Here is a 24,603-nt window from a genome sequence, read left to right on the forward strand (position 1 = left end):
GTCACCAGTCTATGGTCAAAACAGTCTCTTTCACAGTAACGAACAAAACTGAGCAAAGCTGCCATCTAATGGTGAAAATGCAACACAGCTACCCAATCCAAAATGTACAGCTCTTACTTCAAGGTTGGAAAGTAGCTATTTAGACGGTTCTGCTATGTTTAAGGTTAGAAAGTTACAGTGTGGTGAAATGTGACATGCTACATTTCACCAAACTTGATAAAACCAAGGCCTTAACAAAGTTTATTCAAGTGTAAGCTTTAACTGGTGAATGGTTTACAACAAATGCAATAAATGCGCAAACCCCAAACCAAGGACTTAGTGTTTGGGAACACTGGGTTACCTTAAGTTTGGAGCTTTTTATTTTCTGGTAAAGTGCCAAAAAAGTTTGAAAGTATAAAAATTAGATGAAGGAAATCAGTTTTTGATGAATTAAATCAAAAACTAATTTAATTAAGTTCAAAGTTTCCAAAGTGTTGTTGCATTTATTCTGCCTCATGCCTTTTATTTGAGTGGTTTCAAAGTCATCTGAAACTATAGAATAAAAAAAAAAGACCATGAATTTTGATCTCTGAGCAGGTAATACGTTTTTCCGGCCTACATAATTCAAAAATAAAATAGGCGGGGCTTCAAGCTGTTGACAAAGTCATGTCACCATGACTCACGCCGACTCCGCCCATAATGGGTGGAGTTAGTGACGTCTTCGGTGCACGGGCTGTGGGAGATAAACAACTTTCTGATCAAAACAATCTCCGAAGAACAGCGAACAGCAGCAAATCTGGACCTTTTCTGAACAACAGCTCACCTGAAGAAGCGACAGTTTACCTCCTCAGGTAGGAGAAGTGACTTTTGTTCAACACTCAAACAGAACTCAACTTTCACCAGCTGTGGTTCATTCTTCTTTTGTTCTCTCCCAGTCTTTGCTTTACTGCGATTGGCCACCGTCAGCCGTGTCTGTTTGGCTGTAACAGAATCAAAACACATTTCCCAGAAATAAATCGTATAATGTTTGCATCGGGTTCAGGGTCGCACCACAGCTTCAACATGTTGTTCTCACTGTAGGTGTTGAAACAGTTATTCCACAGACGGTCTGTGGTGTGTTATTGAGTAGATGGGTGTGTGTCTACTGTACAGAGAGACTAGACTGCAGAGACTCAACAACAAGCAGGCACGAAGGCATCCAGACACTCGGGGAAAACACGGGTCTATTTATGGGTCAATGAGTTTCTATTATACAACGGCAGAGACTCTAAATATACTGACACATCTTGTGTTTCTGTAGCAAAGTACACGTCAAGTATCTCTACAAATGCATATTAAATTTGATTTGATATTTTGATGTATTTTTAGTCGGGAAAACAAAGTGATCTTCTGCAAACAAGCAGCCGGTTAATGTGGATAACTACAGCCAGTGCTGCTTTATTTCCCCTCACGTATTGAGCTGAATTTATCTGACCGTTAACACTGACTGCTTTTGCTTGTTGTGACCTGTAAGTGTAAGTGTGGGTGTTGTTGAGCTAATAAAGTGGGTTAGGGTTAGCTGGTATTAAAGTGGACCATGGCATGAAGGCAACTGAAAAGTCCTGAAACATGTCTCATTTCGAGATATTTGAATAGAAAGATGAGGTCTGAATTGCTTATTATGAATAAAAACATCTGCCAGTGGGGTAAAAAAAAAATTTTTTTGAGATTTCCTCTTTAGTTTAGACCTAGTTTTGAATCACCTTGTTATGGTTGTGGTTCATCAAAAGAAAAAAAAAGCAAGAATGACCTTTTTTGCCTATTCAGGTGCCTTTAAGTGTGCTTGTAAAACTACAACCATCCAAAACTAAATGTTTTGCGCAACAAGCAAAGGGTTGATAAGTTTGATGGCCGAGGTCAGTCTGCTGAGGTCACTGCCCTCCTTCAAGGAAAAGCACAGAGCAGTATCACAGCTTATGTAAGGGCTCTGAAATCAGTGTAACCTAATCCTCCTGTGAGTCACCGTCTCTACGTCACAGCAGCATCACAACCTGCTCGGGTCTCTGAGGTGGGTGGACGAAGCAGTTGCTGATATGAAGACATGACAGCTCAGAGGGGGAGTTTAGAACAGCCACTAGAGGGAGCTGTTGTTAGTAGTGATTCACATCAGACACGAGCAGAAGGAAAAGTTTGCTGGGTCAGCTCAGTGCTCCGCTCTGAACTGAAACCTGGATTGATTTGAATCACCAGCTCTGATGTGAATGTTTCTGTCATGTAACACAGAACTACACCAAGGCTTCAAGATGATCGGAAAGATCCTCTCCCACTTCCTGGGGAACTCCAGTGATGACTTTGGGGTTGCAGATGATGCTTATAATGACCTGATGGAGTTTGAGGAAGGAGGATGGGTCATTGTTGATCTCCCAGGTAAGATTTAAATCTCAGATAAAAGTTTGGTTACATGTCATTCAGGCTGTGGTATGAAACTGACCTGCTTGGACTGGGATTTTCCCTAAACCAGAGACTGGGGCCCTGTCAGCCCCTGAGGTGCATCCTCTGGAGAACCTGCTGATCGAGCACCCCAGCATGTCTGTCTACCAAATGAGGCACAGGATGGGTGGAGCAGAGGAAGAGGAGGGCTCTGACGGAGATGAAGAAGACACCTCAAGGTTACTTTCTGTGTAGCTCAGAACATTTCTCTGAGATTTGATCCCTGAATGAGAACCTCGGTTCATGATTCCTGCTTTGTGTAATAAGAGGGAAAGATGTCACATGTTGAAGAGTCGAAGCCTGCACGACTTTAGGAAACTACAAGTATTTCGATCAAAGTGCCAGAACTTATAAAAAAAAGGCAACACAAGATGTTTCACAGTGATGCCAAAAACCTTTCATTAGTATTGACCTGTTAGAAAAGAATCATACATAAACTGAGTATTGAATTTAAAAAAAAAAAATAAAAAAGATGATGAAATGAAGCAATGCACGCCGCAAACACACATGTTTAAAGTGTCTGCTAATCGGATTTATTTAATAGGACTTTTTTCTTATATTTAGCTAAGGAGAAAGATCCAGTTTTAAATACTGAAGCCTGTGCAGAAATGCTAAAAGTTGCAGCTGATTATGTGTCCACTTGAGGCTGGCCGCAAAAAGACCAGAAACCACATTCACCCCCAGTCAAAACAACAGACCTTTACCGCATTAAAACATGTTTACAGCCTGGTTTGGATTGGGTCTGAACTGCTTATCTCTTTATTGGCACACGCTGTACGACGCTGAATTTTTTCCTCACTCAGCAGTTTAGAAGATATCCAGAGCCTGAGTTTGTCCAATCAGAGACCCAGCTGACTGTCAGGTCTTGCACCCCGTAGCGGTCGGTGAGGAGGCTCAAAGCCTGCTTCTCTATAAGGCCCCAGCCTAGGATTCACTTCATGTCTGAGTTCAGGAACAGACAGGGGAGACTACGTTCACTGAGACTTCATCCAGACTTAATGAGGCTGTTAATGATTTATTAATGATATCTGAACAACATTAGGTGATACAGATAATATTATCTTATATCCCACAGGTATCTTGGACATTTATTTCTCAAACATTGGTAAAAAAATAATACTAATCAGGTGTAGTGGTGCCTTTACCCTCAAAGCATTAAATCTTTTGAGTCACAAATTGAAAGCGTGCCTCACGCGGTGTCATTCCCCGCCACAGTGAAATACCTGATGATGTTTATGTTAGCATCTTCCAAATTAGTGTAGATCCCAATTTATTTAAAGGGAAATACCAAACACTGGTAACACCAATATTTAGATGCTGATTCAGTGTTTCTTAAATGGAAGGGGGGAGGGGCTAAAAAATAGGGCTCAGAAACATCAGTCATTCTGCGTTACATCATCCATCCATCCATTTTCTATACCGCTTATCCTGTTACAGGGTCGCGGGTGGCTGGAGCCTATCCCAGCAATCATTGGGCGAGAGGCAGGGTACACCCTGGACTGGTCGCCAGTCAATCGCAGGGCTGACACATAGACAGACAACCATGCACGCACACACTCACACCTAGGGACAATTTTGGTGTGACCAATTAACCTGGTGAGCACGTTTTTGGACTGTGGGAGGAAGCCGGAGTACCCGGAGAGAACCCACGCATGCACGGGGAGAACATGCAAACTCCACACAGAAAGGCCCACCGGCCGAGGTGGGGATTTGAACCGGTGACCTTCTTGCTGTGAGGCTGCAGCGCTAACTGTTGCACCACCGTGCAGCCCGCGTTACATCATTCTGGACCATATTCACACCACAGCCTTTGACCTCTGACATTACTCTCAGGGTGTGAAGCTCAAATGTCATTTCAATAACATGCTACTGATTTCCTGACTGCAAAAGTATTAATTCAGTGAATCCATCACAAGACTAAGGACTAAGTAAGGAACTACTGTACTGATCCAGTCATAGGATGACGCTGATTATAAGACAACCCCCTCTTTTCGAGACCAAGCTTCAGAGAAAGACTCTGATAACCAAAATTCAGTTTGTTTTAAACTATTTTTTTAAATCAAAATGCAGAGAAATTCACTGAAATAATAATTAGAGACTGCTTTCACTTTGGCTTTAAATACAATCAGTAAGAACTGTGTGATCTGATGACAGCTCTGTTAATGATCAGGCCTTTTTTTACGTTTCTCAATAAACTCACACACCCTCCTGTCAGTCTCCTGGAAACGGTCTCTTTGAGGACTACGATGAGCTTTTCTTTTACAGTTTGCACTCTTTTTGGATGCCCTTTCTTCAGACTTTGCACTCCGTTACTCTGTATTATTTTGTCTGCCTGACAGTTCCAACATCTCCTGTTACTGCGTCTCTGCTGTGATTGACAGATCACCTCAGCCACTGAAAAGTCTCTTAGTGCGTCCCAAATTGCATACTTCCATACTCAAATACTCAAAATTTTGAGTATACTGCGTCAAAATGAAAAACAGTATGCATAGTATGCGAGAATTAAGTATGCAAAAGTACCAGGATGATGTACTCAAATCGGCCCGGATTTTGAGTATGCAGCTGTGGACACTTAACAAACTCATTTCATCCTCTGGCAGCAATGTATAAATGTAACTTATTGATGTTGTTTTTTACATGTGTTGTTTCCACCAAGCACCATCAGCTGTTGACGTTGTGTATGTGGTGTAACTTGTTTTTGTTTGTTTTGTTCTGCGAATGATAGGCTATGCCAGTGTTTCTCAAATCTGGTCCTGGGGACCCCCTGCCCTGCATGTTTTAGATGTTACCCGACTCCAACACACCTGATTCAAATGATCAGCTCGTCATCAAGCTCTGCTCGAGCCTGATAACGAGCCATTCATTTGAACCAGGTGTGCTGGAGTGAGGTAACATCTAAAACATGCAGGGCAGGGGGTCCCCAGGACCAGGATTGAGAAACACTGGGCTATGCTAATGCTAGTTGAGCTAACAGCTATCTCAAATGCCAAAGCTCATTGGGCTAACAGTTACCGGGGCCCTAACATTACCCGGTGAACCAGGTAAATATAATAACAAGCTGGTTAGACCCTGCACAGTGAATACATGACCAGAAGCACCACTCAGACATTTAATTTGTGGATGTATTTTAACTGCCACAGCGCCTCGCGTAGCTCTCTTGGTAGCTTCAGTCAGCTGCACCGACCCCCATTAATAAACTCTACACTGCTGATCGTGTTATTAGCTGTGTTTAATATACTACTGAAAAGGCTTTGAAAAATTTGCTGGCAAATAGTGGTGGTGTTTGGCAGAAACGCGCTGGAAGCCGTTCACAATTAGACGTAGAAGAAGAAGAGGTCGACATCATGTCATCGTTCCCGGTATGTACGGCGCTCGGCAGTATGCGATTTGAGACAGCACTACACCCTCAAAATTTGCGCACTAAGCCAGTGAGTATGTAGTATGCTTAGTACACTCAATTTAAAAATTTTGAGTACACAGTATGGAAGTATGCGATTTGGGACACAATGTCTGTCTTTATAAAAAGCTGGCGCCCTCTGCTGTTGTGGTTGTGTAGTGACCCTGGACAACTGTCAGCCTGTGTAACAGTTAGACCCCTATCATAAGATGATGCTTCAAAGCAAAAATAGAATAAAAAATTGGGGTCTTTTAGAACCAGGGTCTAGATTGAGTTAGGGTTATACTCTCCAGAGGTCCAGGAACTTTAGGGAGTAGGGTCTGGGAGCTAAATGTTTCTGATTGTGGTGTTATTGTTCAATGATTGAGTCAAGATTTGATCTCTCAGTCATGGCTGTAACATCTGCCCTGTGTCTGTTCAGGCCTGTGGTGGTGAGGAGGCACGTCTCCTGGTGTCTGGCTGCCTGGGGGATCCCTCTGCCCTGCAACATCCAGCTGGCCGTCCAGAGGGCTCAAACTCAGCATGAGCGCAGGAAGCTGAGCCGCAGCGCCCTCCACAGACAGAATCTGGCTAAGACGCGGTTCTCTCCGTCAGAGAAGCATTATGGTCACTTCAAACAGCCCTGCCAGCGCCTCTACAACTACTGAACAGCCATGATGGGTCTGTTTGTGGGAGGGTGTTTCTCAGCTTAGTGCCTTGACTCTCAGCGACTCAGGTTTCCGTCAGTGTTTCAGGTCTGTGTGAGAGAATCCACAGGTGATCCACATGTGCCCGATGAACCACAGCTGCAGATGCTTTTATTTCATGCTCCATGTCAACCACGTGACGCTCGGTCCTCCAAGTTAGGAGGTAATGCAGTTATTTTCATGTCAGAAATTTACGGCCTTGTTATGATAACAGTTGTCTGTTGATAAATATTTGAAAAAAGCTTTTGAAAAGTTTGTGTTGTGTTGAAATTTTCGTGATAATGTTACTGTCACAGTGTGTATTTTTGGCACATTTGAGTGTTGATTCTTTCCTTGTACTCAGAGTGTATTTTACTGTGTGTGTGTGTGTGTGTGTGTGTGTGTGTGTGTGTGTGTGTGTTAGCATTTCTTTTGAGATGTGTTTGTTGTGTTGATTTCAGACCATGTTGACCTGAGTGATATACATGATGACGAGAACAAACACAGAATGTGAATTTCCTCAGTGTTTCCTTCGTTTGTTAGAACGCCAGGGGAACGATTACTAAACCACTGTTCATTAATTTTTTTAATGAGGTTAGTCTCTATTTTGGTGATACACAGTCTGCTCACTGCAGGTGCATTCGTGTAAATAAGGTTGAATGTGATGATTTTCCATTTCTGTATTTATGAAACGTTAAAAAAAGTGCAAATAAATCTTGTTTTCTTAACTTTGTGTTTATAATTATCATTCATATCACCCAGCTCTCTCTTGAACCACCCTGGAGTATTCAGTACCAGCGCTGGCTGTTGAGACTAAACGTGCAGATTTTCAAACTGCTACATGATCATATGTTGTAGAAATCACTGAATCTGTCTGTGAACTGATCGAAACACCCCGTTTTTCAGTCCAGTTTGGATCAGTATGGTTTGGTACAGGTTTGATCCTGATCCTGTTTGCGTGTCCACAGCCCGGGGGCAGGGGAGTTGGCGTGAAAGCCGGATGCCAGTAGCAGTGGGTCAGTAATTTTGAATCCATCCCAGTTTTAACCGCTTGGAGGAAACGAGACTACTGCCACCAAGTGATTCAGTTTGGTTTGTCGTGGTATGGCATGCCATTTGTGGTGTTTCCTTTGACTGACACCGGAACAGGTCCCCAAAGTACGGCCCTGTACTGTCCCACTTTTTGGTTCCCTTCTGTTGGGGTGCCAGGCATACTGATCAAACCCCAAGAAGGTGGAGCAAGAAACACTGCAGTCTGCTGTTTGGTCAAAAGAATCCTTACTGCCTGTGTGGCAGCCGTAATAAGGAACATATAACCCCCGTCATGTCATGTTTAAATCTCCAGTCGAATTCATGTAGGGAACTTTGTTTTTGTTTGAAAAATGGCGTCACCAAACATCGTTGCTCTTTATTTACTGGGTCGCATTCTTCTTCTTCGTTTGATTTATAAGTGGGGAACGCTGTTGCGCTGCTATGGTGACACACATTATAAATATTACCTTACTAATTGTAAACCTTTTCTATCAATTCATTTTTCCTTATTTTTATTAATTTATCTATTTATTCATATATTCATAGATTGGGTGGGGTATGGGGGTTAATTCATATTTTATTTGTGGGCTAACTGCAAATTATAATAAATCGTGTGAAGCTACCACGGGGGCACCAGGGAGACAGAATGAAGACTTGAAAAACAACCACAACATCCCCTTTTCAAAAACTTGATGTTCTGAAGTTGGAAGCTGGATGACACTGCCTGGAATGAAAACATAAGACAAACAGAGGAAAGAGGTTGGCTCTTTTTCTTTTATTATTATTCTCAATTTATTGAGAAAGAAAATAAGTTCAAATTGGTGAAAAAGAAGATATGGAATTCAAACCAGGGAGGGATTTTTTAACATATGATAAGCTGAGTGACAGGGACCAACATAAAGTTAAAAAAGCTCACACAAGCTGCAGCACAGAGCTCTGGGCTATGTGCTATAAAGAGGCTGTTCTTTTCAATCTGCAGGAATGAAAATAGGAAGTTCAAGTTTTTCATGTTTTTTTTTTGCTTCAGGTGCTGTCATCTCTGTTTTAAAAATATTTAAGATCATCTCTGTGTTTATGATTTTTATGTCAGGTCATTAACATGAAAGCATTCATGATTATGATGAGACTGAGGAACAATGTTTCAGCTACATAGACATCACTTTACTGTAGAGCTGTACAGTGACACACTGGTTAGTGATGCTGCCTCACAGCTAAAGGTCACTAGCTTGAATAAGTTTGGAGAACACTGAGTGGCTTTTCTCCTTCCCTCTCATTTACGTAGCTCAAACATCTTCCTCATGAACCTCTCCACCTGCTCCGGGTCCACCGCGTTGGCCCAGTGGCCTCCAGCCTTGAAATGAGAGCCGATGATCATCCCGTTTGCTTTAGTGTACAGTTCAATGTTGTCATAAGTCACACCAGAGCCGACCAGCACCGGGATTCTCACCGACTGGGAAACCTCTGCAGAAAAGAAACAGAGCTGACTAAAACCATTAGTGAGACTACTGATAAAAAAATGAAACTATAACTAGGCCATTTATAGTAAGAGCTGCAGTATGTTTTTTTCTATCCTTGTCCTGCATGTTTGTGTAAGGGGTGAAAGTAAAAGTACCACAGAGTAAACCCTAGGACTTGGAACAGGGGTCTGCAGCTTTTATTATCAAAAGAGCCACTTTGAGTCATCTCACCTTGAGTCACGTCATTCTGGAGCCACAAAATCTAATTTGTCCTCCCAAAACGCCAAAAGTGTATAAGATTTAAAACATAGTTAAAATATATTGAATAATTATCCAAACAAGAAGTTTTTTGAATTCATAAAACCCCATAACACTCCTGTCAAACCCCAGTCCCCCCCAAAGAAATAGTTTTGGTGCATCCCAAGCAGCTTTAATTTCATTTCTGATGTCTCACCTTAGCCCTCATCAATCAAATCCAGTTATTTAATCTAGACTCATTTCCAAGTGAACAAGTAAAATGTCAAAGTCTGAAATCACTGATATGGTTTAGAGAGTAAAGAGTGAGTTACTTCGTAGCTCCTCTGGGTCGGCCTGCTCTCCTGTGGCTGTCCCTGTGACGATGAGTCCATCTGAGAGGAAGAACTCTGCAGCACGCGCTGTCTCTTCAATGCTCACATCTGAGGTCAGAGCATGGGCGCTTCACACAAACACACAAACACACACAGGGTAAATAAACTCATTCACACACCAGGTGTTGTTATTTCTGAATTAAACTGAGACCTCGCCTGCACATTTGGCCAAAGCTAGGTAGCTACAGGGTAAACAGACATGTTAAAATCTCATGTGGGCAGAAGCAGCAGTGTGTCATCTGCTGCTCAAACTGTTGATCTCACCTGTGCTTCTTCTTGATGTCAGTCAGGATCTGCACGTGCTCAGCCCCGATGTGTCTGCGGTATCTCAGTAAGTCTCCAGCGCAGGCGTTCAGAAGGCCTTCATCAGCCACATGAGAGAAGACGAAACCCTCCGCCCTGATGAAGTCCAGACCTGTGACCATACAGAGACATTGTAAAGCAATGGTGGATGGCAAGACCCCCTGAGGGACATAATCCTAGACCTTCTCCAAGTTCAGAAAACATGTTGGATGCGAAAACTCCCATGTCCCCAACAGAGGTCTTGCCAGGCGAAACAGCTGGTTCATTACTATCCACTGCTATCACAATTTCTGCATTGCTCTTCCTCAATCTGAGGTTGGAGTATTTCCTTAGCCTCTCAAAAACTTTTTGATGATGCTGAAAAGAGCTGAACCTGAAGCCAGGGCCACAGCCAGAGCCTGCTGGTTTGCAGAGGACAGTATCTGCACTCCGAGCGGCAGGGATGGACAGATGTTCCTCACTGCAGAGCACACCGCGGTCATACAGGCACACACTTCAGGGCCCACTGAGAAGGTGTATGGGATGTCATGCATGTTCTCGATGATCAGACCATCCTGAGAAAGAAGGTGAAAGCTGTGGTTACTGGTCTGCATGGGAAGGCCTCAAGATGTGTACAAGGTTTAACAAGACCTACAATCCCTGCGTCACGGTAGATCTCTGCCTCTCTGCATGCTTCTGCAGTGATTTCAGACATTTTCAGAGATCCAAGGGGCGTGCCTGAGAGAGACGGGAACATGTGTCACACACAGCGGGATACTGAGAGTCACGGTTACAGTCTCAACATGACAGAGGTGGAATAAAGTCTTTCTGCCTGTTTTATTCCTCTTCACCAGTTCAGTCCCTGTCCTCTCACAGTAAGCAACAAAACAGTACAGCACAATGTCCTTTACAGCTTTACCATTTAAAAAAGTTAATAATCATACAATATAATGGACAAAGGGACAGTCTTCAACAAAAAGCCCCTCTGCTTCTGGTGTTTGAAACAAATTTGCCCTGTAATTGAATGCATTGAATACATCAGTTTGAGCATCAGAGTGCATGGGCTGCTGCTGTAGTTTACCTGGTAAAGCTTTGACATGAATCATCCCGATGACCACTGACTTAAGACGCCCAAAAAGGTCCAAAAACTTCATTATGAGGAGTGCAGGAACCAGAGAGTAGAAGGGGAAACCTTGTTCTTTGTCTCTCCAAACCTGATGATCACGTGACCGGTCAAAGGTCAGCTGTGTTAAACAAACTGCCACCAGAGTTTACAAAGCATGCAAGAACCATATAGCATAAGTTAGCCCAAAACTAAATGATAAATATTTAAAGCATGTGCAGTATAAGCTTTTTGATAATCAGGGACAGCTGAAATGTCTGATAAAAAGAAAAGCAAGTGCTAAAGTTAGGCCTGGGAGGCCAATCCCTGCTGTTTTTCTATTTCTATTTTCTTAACAGACCTCAGCTCTCATCTAAAATGTTTTATTTCTAGCACTGATATTAATAAATATTTGAAACAAGTGTACATTTAAGTTTTCTGTTGAGTGCACTAAGAAACTAAAATAAGTTCAGAAACATCCCTTAAAACTATATACTGACTTTACACTCTGAAGGCTGCATGAATAAAAGTGTAAGTACTGTAAATTATCTGAAGTACTCTTTAAATCAATTTATTTGTCACAATATGAAACTGAGAGTTTAAAAAACACATTAAGGACACAAGATTAGATTAAAGTTATTAAATGGTTCATGAAGTGTGAAAATTGGAGCTTTGTAAAGTTGTCAAGGAAAAGGCCTTAAAAACATAATGAAATAGGAACGCAATGAAATCCAGGTCCTGATCATGCCATGACAAAACCTGACATATTTTCCCTATATCATCCACTTATGGAGAATATAACTTAATTGTAACTGATTTTTGTCATACCTTATTGACTTTTAATTAATAGTTAGTCAACATATATGTCAGTAGGAGCTGCTGGCCCTAGGCCCTTTTTGAATTAAGTTCAGACACTTCTGGTTCCTGTGGATGCAATAGAGGGATAACGTCGGATATGGCAACCCGTACTGGAAATGGGCGCCCGGCGGAAGCACAGCGAGCTAACATATATCATTATTTATTGCTAAACAATGACGCGCCCAGGGTGACAATGCCTGACAGCTTTCTGTAAAGTTCTGAGAACGAGTTGGCTCTACTTTCTGGCATTTTCTTGGTCGCGTTATGATCAAATTAAGCTTCTTTTTAAAGGACTTCGGCTTTGTTTACATCTGACAGACTAGCCACGCGGTGCCGGTGCACTTCCTGTTCCGAAGCCACGCCCCCGCAGCTGTCACCGCTCACAGGCACGCCTCCCGTTTATAAACTTATATTATTCTTTAACTCGCTCAAAATACAAACATTTTATCCAATAACCTTACTCTACATACGCCAAAGATGTGTCAATGTGAAGAATTTGGTTGAAATGGGACTGTAAAGATCGGTTGGAGCCGGGAGTTTAGCGCCAAATTAAATGTACTCCTCCCTGACGTTAAAGCCTGAAGTCATCTGGTCCTCTACAAGGCGCCACCTCAGAGGAACTAAACCAGCCCGGCCTGCACACACTCTCACAGAAAGAGCAGCTACAGGTCGGAACAGCACACGGAGGAGCCTCTCAGTATTCATTTATTTATTCTTTAAAGAGGGACACAAGTGAACTTCAAGCGCAGACTCTCGGGGTGAGTGTTGAAACCAAACTTTGCCTCTGAAAGAAGTTATTTCACTTTAAACTTGTCCAGGCCACAACTTAAGGATCAAAGCATTTATCAATTGTTTGTGTGGTCATGATTGAATACTGACTTTGTTAAAATGACGTTTTTTAGTGATTATTTTAGTGTGAAAAGATGAATTAAGTATGTAGGAGTCCTTGCTTTGCCTGTTGTTCGGCCATTATCTAGCAGCCAGCTGTCCAGCTTTTACAAGGAAAAATAACATATTTATTCCCCAAAATAACCCAAGTAAGAACACAGAGTGCACATCACGGCTTCTTCTCTGTGCCATCGCTGAGTTTGGTGCCTATATTTGTATCATGTGCTCTTTTTGGGCGATCTATAACATTACGTACCGCCTGCATTTCCCCGCGCCAGGCTGAGCCGGGCTTTGTCAGGAGGAGGGAGTTCAGAGTGGGGGTTGGGAGTGTGTGAATGTGCTTTCTTTCACCCTGAAATAAAAGTTTTCCGTTCACAGGTTGGCTCTGATAGTGATTCCTACCCCCTGTGTATGATGCCAGGAAAAGGGTGAGTTGAACACGGCGTTAAATCAAAGTTTGTGGCTCTTTTGAGCGCGTCATTCAAAGTGTGTGACGACAGAGGAAAGTTGAGCTGATGCTAAAGCCAAAGACCAGTTAGCCTGTTGCTACAGGAGCTCATTTTAACCAGATTAACTCATCCTTTCTGGCTTGTTCAAGTGTTTCATGATGCCTGTGTGGACAGACAGCTGTGATTTGATTCTGATGTTGTTTCAGGGAAGAAACGGAACCAAAGTCAGCAGCTCCGGAGGCGCCGAAAGAAAGTACAGCACGATCGAGGAAGAGGAAGGCAGATGTTGCTATTGTAAGTAGTGTGAAAAGCTCACAGACAAGCCTGTAACTGGACTGAACCACATTTTTAGGTGTTACTGCTACAGGTAGGCCTCAGTGCGAGACAACAGTTAATACATGTGGCCCCAAATACCAGCAACACCAAAATGAAGCAGGTCATGATCTGTGCTGAAGGTTCTCATCTACTGCTATGTTCTGGGCTCACTCAGAGGGAGATCAATTCATCGATTTTTAAGTTTTGTAAAGCATCATATTAATTAATATAGTCCGTACAGAATGGGAACCCCACCCTCAGAGCAGAAGGGACTCAGAAAGGGTTTGATGAGTTCAGACACAACAAATTACCCTTTGAATCTCTGAGTGGACATACGTCCATATACTTCATGTTTTTGTTTTTCTCCAACACCACATCAGATCATCATCACGTGCATCCTCTGGCAAAAACAAAAACAGAAATAGGCTTAACTTACCTTTTAAAGTTATGAACAGGACCATTGTCCGTCCTGTGAAAACGAGCTCTGCTCTCTCTGGTGATATGGAGGGACTCTCTTAAACCAGATCACTTGTCCAGACTCTGCAGTAACACTGGGCTCTTCATAGTACCATCTCTGTGTCAACCGGTCTTTGTTTTATCTGACCTATGATTAACACGTGTGCAGGTTTTTACCTTTACATGTTAATTTTAATCACATCATACTGTGTCACACCAAGAAAAATCTCTATGTTACCTAATGTTTGGCATAAAAACATGAATATTTTAGTATGCATCAGCCCTCTGCACACTGACATCAGCCTCCCCTGCATTTAATTTCCAGCATGGCTCATGCATTAACACAGTACTGAGTCAGTACACAGTGTTCAACACACTTTTTCGGTCTGTATGTATTAATTAGTTACATGAGACAGGTGCTGGCTACTTTTCATCTTTGCAGCTCTGTCTGGACTTCTCACATTGTATTTCGCCTCTTTGTTAAATGTGTCAGCCACTATAAGACTTGTTTAATCGACTGGACAATGCTTAAAGTTTGAAAAGTAAATGGTAAGATTGGAGAAACATCTTTCAGCTTTAGTGCAGCCCACAGCTGGAAAACTGTAAAGCAAAAAATTGAAACTAAGGTCAATTATTAATATAAGACAATTTGTAACTGTTTCTAAACTGTGCTCCACTTATTCACAAGTATTCATACGCATTTTGATTGGTTGTCTTTGCTCATTTATTGTCTTGCAATTGCAGTTTTAGTGTACTCTCAACCTCACTGGAAATGAGAGCATGCTCTCAGCGGCATCTTAATAAATGCATAGTAAATAAAAACAAAACAGGGGTTTAGGAGCCAGTTTCATAGGAAATAATTGTCTAAAAAAAATGAGATCTGTAGAAAATAACGAGAAGTTATTTGGACTCGTGTGGCATGGAATGTTAAATCCAATCCACTATGAAAGCTCTTACTGACAGTTTTTTAACTATACAAGTCACTACGCTATGAGCACATAATTTGATGTTTCTTCAAGGATCTGTGATAAGGGGGTGTCAGGTACATTCATTGCAGGCTTAACAAATTAAACAATGAATGGACACTAGAGTCAGACATTTCTTTTTTTCCCCACCATTATTGTGCAAGAAAAATGTACTCTACTGCCTCCGTACAGCGCGAAATGAGACATTAAAGTTGTATAACACCATGCAGTGGTGTCACAACAGTCTGCTCAAACCTCTGAGTTTGATTTAGGGTTGAATGATAGATGCCTTGCTCACGCCTCTGTGGCAGGATACAGATATCTCACACACTCCTTGTTTTCTGTAGTGACAAAGGTCATCAGTGTTGTTTGAGAACAGATTCGTTGACGCTCTGTGACCTCTTCTTTTCAGTATTTACCAGATCTGGATGAGGAGGTAGCAGAGATGACAAAGAAGAAGCAGCGGGACTGTGAGGTAAGTTCAGCCCTGACGTCACGGACATTCAGAGCTCGATGTTTTTATTTTTCAGTGCCTCTCACAGTTTGGGCTCTTACAACTTGAAATGGTGTGTTTGGGTTACAGCACAGCCCAATGAAACTGATAATCACAAACTGACCCAATATTCAAAGACTTTCGTCACCATGAGTAGGCATCTCTTTGATCCAGGTAGTCTGTGAAGTTCTGATCCTTTTAGAGTACGCTGAGCCCCCACTGACTCACACTCCTCCTCCCCTGCTGACAGTAAAGTCTGAGGGCTTTAAGGGTTTGGGGGATTAAGTCACTGTACCCATGTGTCTGCCCCCTGCTGGTGTGGAGTTTCATGTTACTCCACACTCACGCCATACTGAGGAGACTTTCTCTTGCTGTCATGTTATTGGACAGTTGATCCGACCGTTGTGGGTTTCTGCGACATGAGCTGTCCCTCATGTCCTCTCTGTCCTGTGAAGGTGAGCTGGAGGTCTGAGGCTGTCTACATGAGTCCACACAGGTTGATCCCCACACCGGATCAAGAGGAGGACCAGCCGCTCTCCCTGATCAATGCTGGTTTTCCCCACTACAACTTCAACAACATATTTACAACTCCTGTGCACTGTGCGCCTCTTCCTGCTCTGTGGTGAGTTCTGTCCTGGTGTCCTGTCTTATTTCTGTATGCCACATTTAGCCAAACTGACTATTCAACGCTGTGTGAACAGAATCCTAGCCCTGGAGCACTTCATTCCTCTTGTTTCGAAAGTAATTCAAGTATCTTGTAATTTATCTCTAGGTTTGGTTATCTGTTTCTTAAGCACGAGTCCATTTACCATTTATTTAGATCTAAAGAAGATAATGGAGAATCAGCATTGTAACAATGGCAAACACAGCATTATGTATTACATCCTTTCATCGCCACAATAATCAATACTCAACTCGGCTCAGCAGTTTAAAAACAACCACAGCTGAAACAAGGTGTTGTCGATGAACAGACAAAACAAATCAGGTTTAAAATAAATAAAACAGTGGTGTGAGCTCTAAAATTATTGTTTCATTGTTTTTAAAAACAATTGGAGAACAATAAAAACAAAACATAAAACACTGAAACAGGAGCAGAGTCTCAAGCTGGGTTAAAACAGCAGGATTATAAATAGGTTTTGAGACACATTTTAGAGATGGAAAGGAGGCCTGTCTGATGAGAAAGGATCAATTTATGAGCAGTAACAGAAAAAGCTCTGTCTCCTCTGAACCTCCGTTTCGACCCGGGTACCTCCAGGAGCAGCAGATCAGCTGACCTGAGGCACCGAGCAGGAGCGCGGGGGTGAAGGAGCTCAGAGAGGTACTGTGGGGCCAGACCATTTAAAGATTTAAAAACCAATCAGATAACCTAAAAATGGATCTGAAGTGCACAGGCAGCCAGTGGAGGGATGATGTGAGCAATGTGCTCCCTCTGACGTCTTCCAGTTAAAAGGCGAGCGGCTGGTGGGGAGGACTGATTAACTGACTCCAAAATAAAGTACGTTACAATAATCCAGCTGATGGATTACTGGATGACCAAAATAAAGGATTACTCATAGTTTGAAGTGACAAATGAAGAGGAGTTGGACTCAACAAATCTCGTCTCTTTGTCAGAAAGGATTGACTGATATTCTGTCAGCAGCTGTGCTTTAAATTCTGTCTAATGTTTGACACCACATGTAGAAACTTGAATGGAGGAAAAAACGTGCTCCTTGCTGGTTGTGTCGCTGTCTGCAGCAGAGAACACCAGGCTGGGTCAGCGTTGTCTTTGATAAAGTGGAGCTGAACATGCAGCTGTTTTTTTTTGTTAATGAAAAGTGTGAAACAGTTGCAGAGTGTTACCTCCTCTTTCAATCATACCCCAGGATCCTGATGCTCTCTCTCTGCTCACAGACAAACATTTGACACAAGGAGAGATCCTCAAACTGCTGGCTTTGCCACTTTACAGACTGGCAGAGCCAGTTTTTATTTTTCTGTTGTGTTTCTTTTGTCAGCTGGGCCAGTAAGGATGTGGTTTGGAGCAACATGTTGGAAAAGGATAAGACCTACAGCAGAGACGTCCACATGATGGAGAAACATCCTCACCTGCAGCCCAAGATGAGGACCATCCTCCTGGACTGGCTCATGGAGGTCTGCAGCTTTGAAGTCTCTCTAACACATGAACTTCTGAGATTGCTGTGTTTTTGTTCTTAGGTTGAGCCACGTACGATGCAGCGCCTCCAACAGTCACCATAAAATAACCAGCTCGGTGAAGCAGAGCCTTCACGGCCGTGACATTTTACAGCATGGTTGTTGCTGATGATTGTGCAGTTTTGAATTTGTTTTCTCTTTATCCTCCTTAACTTGTAGTGTACAAAGATCAACATTAGCTGGTTTGTGGTCTTCACAACTGATCCAGGCCGCTCTGGTTAAACGCTGTCCCTCTGCTGTGTGTTTTCAGGTGAGTGAGGTGTACAAACTGCACAGAGAGACGTACCACCTGGCTCAGGATTACTTTGATCGCTTCATGGCCACACAGAGGAACGTCTTCAAATCCACGCTGCAGCTCATTGGCATCGCCTGTCTCTTCATTGCTGCTAAAGTTGAGGTATTGTTCAGCAGAATGATCTGGATCCACTTCACCTTTAGATACTGTGCTCTTTATTACCAGAATCAGAAAGCCTTTTCTTATCTAAAGTTAGAATATTACAGATAAAATGTTTGATAAATCTCAGTTAGGGCGAACGTGGAACAAAGTGGTCAGGTCTGCGTGCTCAGAGACCCACAGCCTCACTGTCTGGCGTGAATATCCTGATGCAGCCACGTCTCTGTGAGGAGCACCATTCTACATTTCCCAAAGCCAGTCTGACTCCTGCTAGCTCCTCCATGCTTTCTAGCAGAGATGCCTCCATAATGAGAGTGGAGAGACACGGCTTACGTCTCCTCTCCAAAGCCTCCATCGTCTTGCTCCTGCTCTCTTCCCTCATAGTGTTTTCCTCCTCTGTGTCTCTGTGCATCTGAAATATCCAGATTTCTGCGGGAATCTTGAGCGCTTTCTCCAATGAGACGTCTGGCTTCAGCGCTACCAGCTGGTCACGGTGTAAACATGGCAACAGCAACAGAGCGCTTGCTAAAGTTTTTCACAGTGAAAAAGAGCCCACAGCTGGCTCCAAACAAACCCTGAGAGGGGGAAAACATTCAGATAGAAATAACAGAGAAATGTAGTCATGTTAAATAAAATAAAAAATGAAGAGAGTCAGATAGTATAAGTTAAAAAGAACAAACAGAAGCAGCAGTAACAGGCACTTGACCCATTTTTCTTATTGTTGTTTGTTCAGGAGATGTATCCACCCAAGATCCACCAGTTTGCCTACGTCACAGATGAAGCCTGCACTGAAGATGAGATCCTCAGCATGGAGGTCATCATAATGAAGGTGAGGGATCAGCGTGACGTCAGCACCTACAGCTAGCTTTGTTTCCCCCTGCTTCCTGTGGAGCCTTACGTATAATGCCTGCTACACAAACACAGTGTTAAGTCCCGTTCATCAGGATCATTTGTAGCACATGAAGTCTTGTGTCCTGGTGAGGTTCTCTCTCTGCAGTCTTCAGTGCATCCTCCATTTTCCTCTCCTCTCAGCAACCAGATGCATGACCGCTTTTTTTTTTCATTTAAGTGCAATGAATGACTGTTTGACGTTAGTGTTGTTTTTGGCGACCTGTTTTAATTTTAGTTTTAGTCTAGTCTTTGTGTCAAACTATTATTTTAGTTTTTATTAGTTTTAGTCACATTTATACTCCTTTTAGTCAAGTCCAGTTTCAGTTGACTAAAAGTCTGAGCATTTTAGTCTTATTGTAGTCAGAATTATCCATGATTATTTTTGTATAGTTTTAGTCAATGAAAACTGATGACATTTTAGTCTAGTTTTAGTCAATGAAGATTGTACTTTAATCTCATCTCTTTTGAGCAATGCAATTCTACTCACCCCACTTAATTTAGTACAAGTACTCAGTATGGAGTAGATATTAACAAAATGTTCTTTAATTCATCCATTTCACAAGTCAAACATGGATATCTTATAATTATATTATTGTTACAGTAATGACTTAACTTACCTTAATTTCATCATGGAATCCCTTGAGATGTCTCTTAAGATTTGTGGTGTTTTTTCCGGCAATTTTATGGCCACACTTCTCCCCATCTTTTACCACAAGACACTCGGTTTTCTTTTCCACTTCTGCATAATGAAAGTGTGTCCAAATGTCGTTTTGTTGTTATACTTTACTATCCGTAGCTCCGTCTTCCACATAATGCCCCGCGAGTGGGGAGATAGAGGAAGTGACGTCGCCTGTGTCTGCGCAGTACGACCTGATGCAGCCGCTGAACTGCTACCCAGGAAATGGAAATGATACAAGATAAAAGTGATACTAAATAACGCAATGACATTACGTCCCATATCGTTTTGGTTAACGAAAATGAAGACGTTTATTAGCAGAGTTTTCATCTTGTAAACCACATTTAGTCCCATTTTTATTTGCCCACAATATTACATTATATATTTAATTATAGTTTTAGTCAGATGACCACCATTCATGTCCCTTCTCCTCCTGCTTCCTTCACGTGATAAAGGTTCGTTGACGTTGATATTTAGTCATAATTTTCGTTGACTAAAGCAACACTATTTGACGTCCTGCAGAAACTCCACGAGCAGTTCTTGAAAGCCTCCTCTTTAAAGCAAATTTGTTGATAAGTTCTGCACCTTTCTCCTTTAACACAAGGTTTCCTGTTTTCTGTCTGCCCCGACCTCAGGAGCTGAAGTGGAGTCTCAGCCCTCAGACTCCCATCTCTTGGCTCAATGTTTACATGCAGGTAGCGTACCTGAAGGAAATGGACGAGCTGCTCATCCCCAAGTACCCGCAGGCCACCTTCGTTCAGATAGCAGGGGTAGGTCATCTTTATTTCCAGTGTTTAGAGGAGCTGAGTTACTGCTGTGAGTTAAAATGACAGGTGAGGTCTTTTTAGGTCTCACAGTGACCTAAGGTGAGGGCTGGAACATAGATTGACCAGTAGATTGAGAGCTCGGGCTCTAATTTCGTAGACCAGGCGCAGGCGCACCTGCCCTGCGCCGGCCTTCGCCGTGCGCACAGGGCGTGACCAGCGCACTTTGCAAGTTTCTTGCAATGCCAAGAGAGGCGCAGAGCTGCGCATCCACGCCTCCCTCAGCGCAAATGGCAGAGAGGGAGGAGAAAAGCCGTGAGTGGGTTTAACACAGCCGAGCGCTGTTTTCACCAATCAAATCAGCGCCTCTCCTCGCCTTTAAGTGCCCTGCGACTGAGGCGCAGCGTCTGATTGGTCTGAGTGATCTCCAGCACCGCGCGGAGAGAGTGTTGGTAGCGGAGACGGTCAGAGCCGCTGTGCCTGCAGCAGGTCAATGGACAGCTGGCGCATCGGAGGACACGAAGCGCGTCACCTTGTGGGCCAGCTCCCGGGACAGATTTAATCTGTTCCTTTGTCATTAATAGGAGTACAAAATGAAGAGACAGTTACACAGCTGGCTTATCCATTCAGAATACTTTTGATCCACCTGCACTCCTGGTTTGTCATCGCCAAGCAGAGCCTTTGGTGATATACTGTACACTCTCCCAGTGTCTCCACCTCATCCTCCTTACAACAATGTACTCCATCTTTTTAGATCACATTAAAAATAAAGACTAAAACAGAGAAATATGGGAAATGACGGGTAAATCCTGAGTGACAAACATTTATTTTGTCTGTTTTTTTCTTCGTCTTTTCTCTCCCTCTTTTCTTTGAATTAAATGAAATGAGAGAACCAGATATATACTCAGTATCAGATGTTAAGGCTGTTTATTGTTTAATTGTAAGATGTGCATCAAACTTCCAGCTGCCGTCAGGTTAACTTTCCATTATGACAAACGGCTTTAATCTGACATCAGATGTGACGGGACAGTTAATATAGATATAAATGTTTATGCTGGTTCAGACAGTTACATTAAATAGTGATTGCTGTGATTGTTTATTGCATTAAAATGTGCCAGACACTCTGGAAACCTGCCTCTGAGGCTTTGTTGACATGTGCGCACATGTGCGCCTGTCACCAAATTACAGCTGCGTGGGGTGCACTCCGCCTTGCGCCGAGGATAGACCAGGTTGGAGCTGGCGAGCTTTCAGCGCACTTTTTTGGCACAAAATTGTCACAGCGCCAACATGAATCTGCTGACACCTCCCCCTGGTGCGCCATCAACTCCCCCTGGCGCGCCGTCACACCCATCTCTGCGCAGACAGTCTACCAAATTGTCAAATTGGCAGCGCACGGCGGTGCATCGCACGAAATTAGCACTGCGCAGGGTGCGCCAGGCTTGCACCCCCTGCGCTGCACCACGAAATTAGAGCCCCTCAACTCCCTCCTTACCACAATGGACAAATTGTTCCTTCCACTGTCCGATTTCCAGCCCTCCACCACCATGAGGTGTCAGCCATGGAAGAGACACAAAGTGATGAATAACTGGATATAATAAAATATAGGCAGTCTTAACCCTTTAGAGCCCACAGTTCCTGGTCTGTATGACTGGGAGGTGTGATGTACTCATGTTTTTTTGCTCCTGGATGATTTATCTCTGCTGAGTGCATCTTTATCTAAAAAGCGCCCACTATTTGTCTCAGTGGCTGGGAAACATTGAGCTCCTGAAAGCACTTGTTGATACAGCGATTTGATTTGATCACAAAGAGCTATCAGTGTTGACTTAAGAGCACAGCAGTCTCTCAGACATGAGAACATAAAAGAAAACAAAGGAAATAAACTTGTTTTTGTGTCTCTGCCATTCTCAGCATCTGTTCCTGAGCAGTTTTCCTGTCCTGCTCTGATGTTTAATAAGAGGTTTTCTGTCTTTGGTTGTTGTAGTTGTTGGACCTGTGTATGCTCGATGTTCGTTGCCTTGAATTCTCCAACGGTGTCCTGGCTGCTTCTGCTCTGTTCCACTTCTCCTCTCTGGAGCTGGTGGAAAATGTCTCAGGTAGAAGAAAAACTCTTAAAACAAAATAACTGACTGCAGTTTTAAAGTTTTACTATCCCTAACGTTTACCTCTCCTCTCTGTCGTCTCTGTCTTCTCTTGTCTTCTTGTTCCGTCTCTGCCTGTGCAGCTCTGAAGAGGGCGGAGCTGGAGGAGTGTGTGAGGTGGATGGTGCCATTTGCCAAAGCTCTGCAGGAGTTCGGAGGGTCAGCCATGAAGACGTTCCCAGGAATCCCTGCAGATAACATGCACAACATCCAGACGCACACCCCCTTCCTGACATGGCTGGTGAGTGGGAAACAAGTGTTGATCCTTTGACAGTCACAGCCGTGGTTTCTTCAGGTCCCCAAACTGAGGTCAGCTCCTGTGGTCACGAGGGGTGCTGGAAAAAAATGGTTATTGATTGATCGCAATTATGTTATGGACGGCGTAGTTTACTACGGGCGCTGTCACACTGTCCATCCAAACCTTTCTGTGTTCAAGCACAAGTGTTATACATTGATGACATGCTCTCTGCTGTCGACAGGAAAAGGCCTACTCCTACCAGGACGAGGAGTTGGAGAGACGCAGCAGCTGTGCTGTCCCGTCAGGAGTCCTGACTCCTCCTCTGAGCAGCGAGAAGACGGAGGAATCGGTCCGAGTGGACGCTGTGGTGCTGAAAATCAAGCCCAGGATGTGTACTCCTTCCCCAGAACATTTCCTGCCACAGTAGATGGACTCAGGGAGACCAACACGTATAAAACTCTGCAGGAACAAACTGTCAGCAGCGACGTCTCTGTGCCACTGCACAGCTGCTCAGTGGAAACAGTATTTTTTCCTTCCAGAGAGGGTCCAGGTGCTTTTACACATGTCTGTTCTGGGAGAAAACATGAACTTAGGCTGAAGTGGACGCTGCCTTACAGTGAGAACGTATCCGTGCAGGAACCTCCGCTCTGGAACCTTCTTTCTGGATCAGTTGGCAGCAGGGACTGGTTTCTGAACGAACAGCATCAAACATCCACCACACCTTTGTTTGGTGGTTTCCTCATCAGATTTTCTATGCAGAGGCCAAAATGTCGAAACATCAGTTGAGTCTCTTTTCATGTGTGTGTGTGTGTGCGTGTGTGTGTGTGTGTGTGTGAGTGAGAGTGAGAGAGAGAGATAGGGAAGATGCTGTTTATCTTTTAGTGGCTTTGCCCAAAAACTATTCATAGGGTTGATTTTAGCTCTATGTGCTGCTATAAAGTGGGCTGTGTATTATGAAAGGGGAGTGTGTGTGTGTGTGTGTGTGTGTGTGTGTGTGTGTTGCTGGTTCTACACTGCCATTTTGTCGGGAAAGGCGTGCCTTTGTTGTGCTTGGGGACCAGTAGCTTGGCTACCTTAATGGATCAGTGACCCAGCCGGGCTTCTGAAGCTGAAATGTTGATTGTATTTAACTCTCATTTTTATCCCAGCTGGTTTTGTTTTCTCATTACCACTTGTAAGATTTCTATGACTTTTCAAATAAAATGCTGCTACGTGATTTCAATTTAAGATGCTCTCTGAGGATTTTTCTTAAAATCACATTTTTGTTTTTTGTTTTTTTGCAGAGATAATTTATAAAAAATTATCTAAAATAAGTCTCATCAGTGTTGAGTGTAACCCATCAGTGTACAGTCTGGCTGTTTTCCAAACCACCTCCTACACTAGCAGTGCTTACTACTTTCCCTGAAATTCAGTCTGTAGTAGTCAGTGTGTGAAAACTTTTCAAATCCGCAGTACACTTAAAATCTCTGGATGTCTTACTGATCCAGGAAAATTTATCAGTGTGCAACGGACCAGTCTACCTGGCATACTGTTTCCCACAATGCACAGCGCTAACGCTGTTTGTCTGAGTTGGTGGCAGGTTTGGGTGAATTACCACCATCAAGTGGAATGAGTCGGCATTATAACTACAACACATCACTAACTTTGGACAGTCAGTGAGATAGAAGTGAAGTGATGCGAAGAAACACCAGTAAATCTTGTCACTTCTAGATGTAAAAGGGGTGTTTACTTCTACAAATTAATTAAAGCCAATATAAACCAATAATAACCTTTATAATTTTTATTTTTTTTAACCCTGCGTGGATTATATGGAAGTGGCTTTTCCATCAGCTGTAAAAATAAAAAGTCAGTCCCTTCCAGATTTTTTAAAATAACTAAT

At 43.1% G+C, this 24,603-nt stretch overlaps 3 protein-coding genes across 3 annotated transcripts; 2 read left to right on the forward strand and 1 right to left on the reverse strand.

The window, feature by feature from the left end:
- The first annotated feature begins 693 nt into the window (after positions 1 to 693).
- Positions 694 to 7,212, forward strand: LOC141788067 (tumor protein p53-inducible nuclear protein 1). Its single transcript, XM_074666887.1, has 4 exons — positions 694 to 830; positions 2,242 to 2,385; positions 2,480 to 2,627; positions 6,267 to 7,212. The coding sequence occupies exons 2-4, from the start codon at positions 2,262 to 2,264 to the stop codon at positions 6,490 to 6,492; spliced, it is 498 nt and encodes a 165-aa protein (XP_074522988.1). The 5' UTR covers positions 694 to 830; positions 2,242 to 2,261; the 3' UTR covers positions 6,493 to 7,212.
- A 1,217-nt stretch (positions 7,213 to 8,429) lies between these two features.
- LOC141788369 (uncharacterized protein F13E9.13, mitochondrial) lies at positions 8,430 to 14,018 on the reverse strand. The gene is made up of 7 exons (XM_074667307.1): positions 13,959 to 14,018; positions 10,992 to 11,124; positions 10,566 to 10,648; positions 10,305 to 10,485; positions 9,893 to 10,043; positions 9,569 to 9,696; positions 8,430 to 9,003 (listed from the first exon to the last, which is right to left on the reverse strand). The coding sequence occupies exons 2-7, from the start codon at positions 11,062 to 11,064 to the stop codon at positions 8,813 to 8,815; spliced, it is 807 nt and encodes a 268-aa protein (XP_074523408.1). The 5' UTR covers positions 11,065 to 11,124; positions 13,959 to 14,018; the 3' UTR covers positions 8,430 to 8,812.
- ccne1 (cyclin E1) lies at positions 12,376 to 23,933 on the forward strand. Its single transcript, XM_074667306.1, has 12 exons — positions 12,376 to 12,628; positions 13,137 to 13,186; positions 13,414 to 13,501; positions 15,356 to 15,418; positions 15,892 to 16,058; positions 17,428 to 17,563; positions 17,874 to 18,020; positions 18,751 to 18,846; positions 20,220 to 20,354; positions 22,330 to 22,441; positions 22,570 to 22,727; positions 22,966 to 23,933. Exons 2-12 carry the CDS (start codon positions 13,170 to 13,172, stop codon positions 23,149 to 23,151), a joined length of 1,305 nt encoding a protein of 434 aa, XP_074523407.1. The 5' UTR covers positions 12,376 to 12,628; positions 13,137 to 13,169; the 3' UTR covers positions 23,152 to 23,933.
- Positions 23,934 to 24,603: the final 670 nt, after the last annotated feature.

This window comes from Halichoeres trimaculatus, unplaced genomic scaffold, assembly GCF_033239565.1.
Source record: "Halichoeres trimaculatus isolate MK-OKI-2021-1 unplaced genomic scaffold, fHalTri1.1 fHalTri1_scaffold_3, whole genome shotgun sequence".
Lineage (NCBI taxonomy): Eukaryota > Metazoa > Chordata > Actinopteri > Labriformes > Labridae > Halichoeres > Halichoeres trimaculatus.

Coding starts and splice junctions, on each gene's coding strand:
- LOC141788067 (XM_074666887.1), top strand. CDS start 2,262: ATGATCGGAAAGATCCTCTCCCACTTCCTGGGGAACTCCAGTGATGAC. Junction 2,386..2,479: donor GGTCATTGTTGATCTCCCAG/GTAAGATTTAAA, acceptor TCCCTAAACCAG/AGACTGGGGCCCTGTCAGCC. Junction 2,628..6,266: donor GATGAAGAAGACACCTCAAG/GTTACTTTCTGT, acceptor GTGTCTGTTCAG/GCCTGTGGTGGTGAGGAGGC.
- ccne1 (XM_074667306.1), top strand. Junction 20,355..22,329: donor CCTTCGTTCAGATAGCAGGG/GTAGGTCATCTT, acceptor TGGTTGTTGTAG/TTGTTGGACCTGTGTATGCT. Junction 22,728..22,965: donor CCCCCTTCCTGACATGGCTG/GTGAGTGGGAAA, acceptor TGCTGTCGACAG/GAAAAGGCCTACTCCTACCA.
- LOC141788369 (XM_074667307.1), bottom strand. CDS start 11,064: ATGAAGTTTTTGGACCTTTTTGGGCGTCTTAAGTCAGTGGTCATCGGG. Junction 10,649..10,991: donor TCATGTCAAAGCTTTACCAG/GTAAACTACAGC, acceptor CGTCTCTCTCAG/GCACGCCCCTTGGATCTCTG. Junction 10,486..10,565: donor TCTACCGTGACGCAGGGATT/GTAGGTCTTGTT, acceptor CTTCTTTCTCAG/GATGGTCTGATCATCGAGAA.